The 7,604-nt window shown below is 40.6% G+C and overlaps 1 protein-coding gene across 1 annotated transcript; it reads left to right on the forward strand.

Moving 5' to 3' along the window:
* The first annotated feature begins 587 nt into the window (after positions 1-587).
* LOC145070370 (chitinase-like protein) lies at positions 588-3,201 on the forward strand. The gene is made up of 5 exons (XM_079017302.1): positions 588-1,123; positions 1,474-1,524; positions 2,355-2,488; positions 2,680-2,780; positions 2,880-3,201. The coding sequence occupies exons 1-5, from the start codon at positions 797-799 to the stop codon at positions 3,026-3,028; spliced, it is 762 nt and encodes a 253-aa protein (XP_078873428.1). The 5' UTR covers positions 588-796; the 3' UTR covers positions 3,029-3,201.
* The last annotated feature ends 4,403 nt before the right edge of the window (positions 3,202-7,604 follow it).

Genomic DNA, 7,604 nt, shown 5'->3' on the forward strand with positions numbered 1-7,604 from the left:
GAATTTGAAGCACCATCTTCTCAACTAATAGATGGTTTCCATATTTCTCACCACCTTTTGATGTATATATGTTTATTTTGAAGTTAATGACAACATCTTAGTCTGTTCTTCACAGCGGAAACCAGAGACACTCTCACCACCACCTACTCCCCATAGTACCGTCCCCCTGCCTTCTCTGTTAACTACAATGCCACTCTTTGCTTGCCTACTTTGTTCATACGAATTTATCGGATTATCGTTGAAAGACCCTTACAATTTCTAGGTAAGTTTAGTATAGTCACTGATTCATAATATTCTTCCAATTTTCCTCATTTTTACTCTGCTAAATTAAGATATTTTATGTCGCATGTTAATTTTTTATGAGTTTTGATATTTTTAATTTTATTGTATTTTTAAAATAAATAATATTCACATTTCAATTTTGAATTTTTTTTTTAATTTTTAAAATAAAAAAGTTACATGAATTTCTATTTATATATTTAAATATTAAATGTGATTATAAATTCTTAAATTACAACAATAAATACGTTGTTGCTTTCATATTTAAGGACCTTCACATAGTTAATTATACCAATATAAACACATGTAGTACTATCGTAGTTCCGTAGTTCCATGTATGTCCGTATATTTTCATTTTAGGCTATGAAGAAACAACCACCAGCGCCAGCACCGGCACGCAGTGTTCCTCTGCTGTCAGCTTAAAATGAACACAATCGCCTCACCACCAATTTAGCCCTACCAATTTACGATCTCCCTCCACCCCAAATCAAGACCACAACACACCCGCAAATCAATAATGAAACCCACTTCTATCACTCCTCGTTCCCCTTTTCCCACTCAACTTTGTTCTCTCCGTCGGACCCATATTCTCTCTGTAGTTTCTATCTCTACACCATCACCACCGTTTCTTCGTTTCTTCTCCGTTCGTTGTAATTCCTCGACTCCTTCCCCTACCACTGTAAATTTCAAAGTCCCCAAAGAAAATTTTGTTATTAAAGACGATGTTGCAATTGAGAACTTTGAGGTTGAAGTTGGGAATCCTAAGTTTCCGTCTTATCCTTTTCCGGCTAGATTAAGCTTAAGCGATCAGGCTTTCTTTCTTTTAACCTTCATCGCTTGCACGGTAATTCTTCTTATTGGTCGATAGTAATTCTGTTATCTGTGATATTCCAAAATTTTGTTTCGTCTATTGAATCGTGCTTGACATGGAATTTCTTTTGAATATCTATTTAAACTTTATTGGTGAACGACTCCACGAAGTTCTATACATTCTTAGTACTGGGTTTTATTTTCAACAGATTGGGGTTAATAAATGGTTTTACTACTTAAATTGCCCTAAAGAAAGAAAGAACATAATTTTCATGGTTATAAATTTGGGCTGGAACAAATAAAATAGATGGGAATCAGATTCTTGTTATTGATAAGATCATAAAGTATTGGTTTTTAGCTTAATGAATGATGTATGTTATGCAGGCTACAGCTGCATTCACTGGCTTTGTTATGGCAGCTGTTCCAACACTATATGTAAGTTTTTGGCGTTCACTGTTTTGACATTATGTTCTTGATGTTATGAGGTCCACCATATCAAGATACTTATGTTGTTTGCTGCAATCTTGTTAAAGGCCACTTTGGATGTTATCTTATATTCTTATTCATGTGGTTTATTTGGTTGAACTTGAACAAAATGTGTTTTTGGAGATAATTCTTTTGCATTAGCAGGAAAAAAAATTGTCAACTGATTTGATAACATCTTTTATAAAGAGAAGTCATTGTCTTTTTTATTAGTCATTTATCAAATACATAAGAAAAAGAGTTTGATTTCATGAACCTTTCATCATTCTAGTAATGTTTCTTGTCGAACCAGGGATATCTGAATTAGTAGTCATATACAAACATACTTGGGTGTTGTTTCTTTCTTACTTGTTGGACTTAATGGGGACAAGACTTAATCTGGTAAGCTATGTATGCATGTTCCTTTTTGACCTAATACAAAAAGAGTAACATAACGAAAGTAAGGAAAACAAGGTTTTCCCATTAAGTCTTAACTTTTTATAAATTTTCACTCATTTATTTTTGTCCTAATTCCCCAAGTGTTCCATCATAAGTTTTGAAAAATGAAACATGGCCTCAGTATAGGTGCCAAATACAAGCAGTGTGGCTAAAACATGCCCTATGCCATTCTAAAATTCTGTAGAAGGATACCCTTAACTGAAAATGCGTGTTGATGCTTTATAACACTTTTCAGGCACAATTATTACATTAGAAGATAAGTGCCATTGTACTTGAACTTTTTTAGATTCATAAATCTGCAACTTTCCCCTGAATTTGTGTTTTGTGTTTTGTGATACGCACAGGCGATGAGTAGAGCTGCAATTTCTTTTGCAAAGTTGGCAGATACTGCGCGTGAGGAACTTCCTAGTACAATGGCTGCAATCAGGCTCTCTGGCATGGAAATCAGTGATCTTACACTCGAGCTTAGTGACTTGAGGTTACCACTTAACCACTTATATATGAAATTTTTTAACTTGTCATTACAAATAGATTATTTAGAAGAAGTTCCATTGTAATCATTACACATGGCTGATTGTATTATTGATTTTGGTTGACATAATTCCCTAGTTATGTGACTATTTTCAAACATTTGTTGCAGTAATAAAAAGTTTTGAGTTTTGATTTCAGCCAGGAGATCTCTGATGGGGTAAACAAGTCTGCTCAAGCTGTGCAAGCAGCAGAGGCTGGAGTCCGACAAATCGGTTCTCTGGCTCGACACAAAACTATGTGTACACGCTTCAAACTCTCACTTTACTCTTTACTTTATGTTTATGTCCGCTTACCCTGCCTTTGTTATATCATAGCATTCTGGTTTTTGTGTAAAACAGCAATGATCGAGGAAAGAGCAAGCCTTCCGGTCATCTCAATACAACCGGTTGTTGCTGGGGTCGCCAAGAAGACTTCACAAGCTGTTGGCCATGCCACCAAAACTTTTATGAATATCATATCTGGAACTGACTCCACCCTAGACATCTAATGCTCTCTGTTTTTTTTTGTTTCCGTTTTATGAGATCATGGAGTCCTAGACATCTATACATTTTCTTTTTAATACTTTTAGAGACAGATATTTGTACTAATAAATCACATAGCATGTATAGTTTTAATAAACATCTTCAACTATTATTATACATTCCAAATCATTCTAGTAAACCTGTATGATTCAACAATGTCAAATTCTTTTTAATTCAACCATCTACTAAACTACAATGAGTACCTGGAAAATAAAATCAAAAACCGCGTTGCTATTTTATAAACATAATAATTATTTATGAATATATATATTTTTAACAAATGGCTCATAAAGTGTTGGTAGGCCTCTATTTCTTACTAGTGTCGCATAAAGTGCAGTCTTGCTGAAAGGCAATTTGAAATGTCACACCTTTTTTTTATTTGTTTATTATATAAAAGGTAATTGCAAAAGTTAACGTGAGATAATTAAAAGACCAATGTGGATAGTCTTAGCTACTTATAATGGAAGACTAAAAACCATTTCAGCACTTTTATGAAATTATACAAGAGAAATTTCATTAAATGAGAATAGGGAAGGGGGTGTTTGAATATTTTGATCATGAAAATTTGAGTTTTGTAGAATGACCAAGGGAAAGCATTTTACCTTCTAAGAATTGTGAATAGTAACGAAGAATTGAGGTGGCAAGGAAAAAAAAAACCCGGTGGTTTGTTGCATAATTCCGCAAAGGGGGATCTACGGAAAGGTTGTTGAGGCTCTACGGATCTGTTCTTCATCAGTACACCTCTGAGAAACTATTATTTGGCTAACCAGAGCAAAAATCGAGATTTCTGTAACATCTGGATTCCAGGTATCCTATGTTAAGTATTTATATTGAATCTATGAGAGGGACTCGACGAGTAGGCAATCAGACTCGTCGAGTGGGATCATGCATCTTTTGGTCTGATTTAATAATGGACTCGGCGAGTCCACGCTGTTTAATGAAACCCTAATTTCTAGGGTTTGGGACCTATTTAAGGACCCTTATAGCCACCATTTGAGGCTACCAGACCCTTGACAGAAACCCTAATAGTGCTTGAGCGTTTGTGAGAGAGAAGACGCCATTATTGGTCCTTTGTGGGTTTGTTTTTGCAAGAAGAAGTTGATTCCAGCTTAGAGGAGGCCAAGGAGGTTGCTTATTTGTGGATTGCAAGCAAAGGACATCATCCTTTGAGGTAGCATATCGATCCTTTTTCTGTGTTGTTAAAGAATCCATGGATCTAGGGTTTTCTATACCCTTTATTGGGTTGATTTGTTGGGAATATGGTCCCTTATCATGTTTAGATATCAGATCTGGATCCATAGTAGTCCAGAGAACTTATTCCATCTTGCTTTATGAGTAGTGATGGAAGAAATGGACTTAGGATGTTGTATTTGGGGCTAAATCATCAAGTAGTGTCATTTGGACGTTGCATGAGTATCAAGTTCGAACCCTTACGTGTTTATTGAGCTTGGGGAGGTTAGACCTATGGATTAGAGGAACAGATCTGACCTCAAAAGGTCATTTGAGTGTGAGCATGGAATGAACTCGCCGAGTCCATGAACGGACTCGACGAGTCGAGTCGGGGTTGCCCCGCGATTCGTGACAGGTGTAACTCGTCGAGTGGAAGAAAGACTCAACGAGTCAAGAGAGTCTGAAAGGATTCAGAGGACCCGCTTGGACTCGCCGAGTCACCTTTGTGCACTCGATGAGTCGGGTCAAACTTGACCGTTGACTTTCGTTGACTTTAGGGTTTTGGTCAAGACTGATTCAGGAGAGTTTAGGGAAGGGTAGAATGGCCTTCTACCCAGTCTATAGAGATGAGATCATGGGAGAGTATTGATCGGGAATGTTATTTGAATAATAGGAGGAGGATAGGTCGGGACGTTGAGCACGAGAGTTTATCCGACTTCATTGAGGTGAGTCTTCTCACTATACTGTACCTGGAAGGGTACCTATGTGTGACCGGAAGGTCTTGTATGATATGATGTATGTGCTATATGCGGTTATGTGATATGTATGTGCTATGTATGTTATGTATAATAAGAACCGGAAGGTTAAGATGATATTTATGTTTGTGATATGTATGCTGCGTATGGTAAGGACCGGAAGGTCAAGATAATATGGACCGGAAGGTCAAGAGGGTACGGATCGGAAGGTCTACTAGGATTTGGGACGGAAGTCCCCTAAGACACATGGATCGGAAGGTCCTACAGAGTTATGGCCTGGAAAGGCGTATGTGGGGTATGTGGTATTTTGGGGAACTCACTAAACTTTTATGCTTACAGTTGTTATGTTATGTGTTTCAGGTACGAGCGAGGATCGCGGGATGGCACTAGCATGATCCGCACACACATAGAGTTTATGATATTGAGATCTTGGGACATGTTTTGTTATGTTACAGTGGACGCATTATGTTTTTATGAGAAAGTTTTTCATAAAATAAACAATTTTTCTAAGGGAGTAAAAGATTTTGAGAAAGACAGAAGGAAGCAGTATGTACGATCAGCCAGCGCCCGAACGGTGATTTCCCAAAATACCCGTACATTATGTGTTATGAGATATGTTATGATATGATATGCATGATAGAGTTGGCTAGGTATTCATATTAGGACTAGAGTGGCCTGATTTTGTGATGCCTTAGCCTAGGAAGGATTTTGTTGCTATGTGATGCTTGAGAGCGAGTAGGTAGCAGTGAAGAGCTAATGAGAGGCTTACCGAAGGGTAGCCTATGCTAGTGAGATATATAGTACTTGTGATTTGGGATCCAAAGAGGAGGACCTAGGGTGAATACTGATGCGGTGTGGACGGTAGTATAGGGCCCGTACTGCTGAAGACACCAGAGCAGTACGCACTCTAAGTAAGGATCCTTTGGGTACTAAGGAACAATTAGGGTTGAGTTATCGAGTACGAGTATGCTCGAGCGAGTATATGATATCATTATGTTGTATTCCAGAGACATCATGGTTGGGACACACCACAAACTTGAGGCGAGCAGTGTGAGTGACGAGGAGCTTCGTCAGATGATCCACGATGAGGTGGCAGCGGCGATTCGAGTCGAGATTCCGGAGATGTTTGGGTCCATCAAGACCACACTGATTGAGACTTTCGATGAGCGGTACGCCGCGGTGACTGAGGCTGCTGCTGCTGCAACTATTGCAGCTGTGACTGCTGCTAGACCTCAGGGAGGTGAATCGTTGTTGCTTCGAGAGTTCAGCAACACGAAGCCACCGGAGTTTGATGGGACGCAGGATCAGATCGATGCGATGAGATGAATTGCTGATATCGAGGGATGCTTCTACACGTGTTCATGTCCGGAGCATCTGAGGGTACGGTTCACGTTGAACCAGCTTCGCTTGGGAGCGAAGGATTGGTAGAAGTTCGTGACGGCGAGCTTCACTCTTGCAGAGATTTCAGCGGTGACCTGGGAGAGGTTCACCACCATGTTCAGAGATGAGTATGTTCTCCCGGTGGAGAGGGAACGGTTGGTGCAGGAGTTCTTGACCCTCAAGCAGGGTACTGATTCGGTTATTGTGGTTACCAGGAAGTTTCATGAGAGGGCGATGTTCTGCCCTGAGCAGGTGTCTTCTGAGCAGGCACGTATAAGCCGGTATTTGGGCGTTTTGAGGAGAGACATTCGGGAGTTCGTGTCGAACTCGAATTACCGGACATTTGTTAAGCTTTAGGAAAATGCCTGGAAGAGGGAGATTGAGTTGGAGACTCAGGCCAGGGAGGAGGTCGAGTCTCAGAGGATGGATCAGCGGCCGACACAGTCTCATTCGGCAGCCAAGCGGGCCAAGTCCGCTGATGCGAGATCTAGAGGCCAGAAGGGCCGCACTTGCGGAAAGTGCGGTAAGGGTCATGATGGGGTCTGTCGATCGGGTGCTTGCTACAAATGTGGCAAGGAGGGGCATATCGCCAAGGATTGCCCCAAGGGATTTATGGTTTGCTTTCATTACAACCAGACTGGCCATCGGAAGGCCGAGTGTCCGCAGTTACATCAGGGATCAGCACAAGGATCTGCACCTACTGCTAGGGCTACCAAGGTTCGGCCAGTGAAGGCCAAGGCACCGAAGGCTCGCGGGAGAGCTTTCCAGTTGACAGCGGAGGAGGTCCGCGCAGCGCCTGATGTAGTGGCTGGTATGTATTCTTATTTATTTTATGCTGAGTTGAGATATTGTGCTTATATGATGATATGCGTAGGTACTTTTCTTGTGAGTTCTGTACCTGCCTTTGTGTTATTTGATTCGGGTGTGAGTCGATCATTTGTGTCGAGAGCTTTTAGTCGGCACATCAGTAGAAGACGAGAGGCGTTAAGTCGAACTCTGCGAGTTTCCATAGCTGACAAGCGAGCGATGTATGCTACGGAGGTGATACGAGGATGTGTACTCGAGATCTTCGGCGTTGAGTTTCCGATAGATCTGGTCCCCATAGTGATAGGGGACGTGTGTGTCATAGTGGGAATGGATTGGCTGAGCCGATTTGGGGCTGTTATAGACTGCGAGCGACAGTTGGTGACGATACGAGACCCTAGTGGGGGAGTACTTACGGTGTACGGTGAGGGTA

Source organism: Lactuca serriola, chromosome 8, assembly GCF_051521515.1.
Source record: "Lactuca serriola cultivar US96UC23 chromosome 8, Lser_US96UC23_V15, whole genome shotgun sequence".
NCBI lineage: Eukaryota > Viridiplantae > Streptophyta > Magnoliopsida > Asterales > Asteraceae > Lactuca > Lactuca serriola.

Coding starts and splice junctions, on each gene's coding strand:
- LOC145070370 (XM_079017302.1), top strand. CDS start 797: ATGAAACCCACTTCTATCACTCCTCGTTCCCCTTTTCCCACTCAACTT. Junction 2,489..2,679: donor CTCGAGCTTAGTGACTTGAG/GTTACCACTTAA, acceptor TTTTGATTTCAG/CCAGGAGATCTCTGATGGGG. Junction 2,781..2,879: donor GGCTCGACACAAAACTATGT/GTACACGCTTCA, acceptor TGTGTAAAACAG/CAATGATCGAGGAAAGAGCA.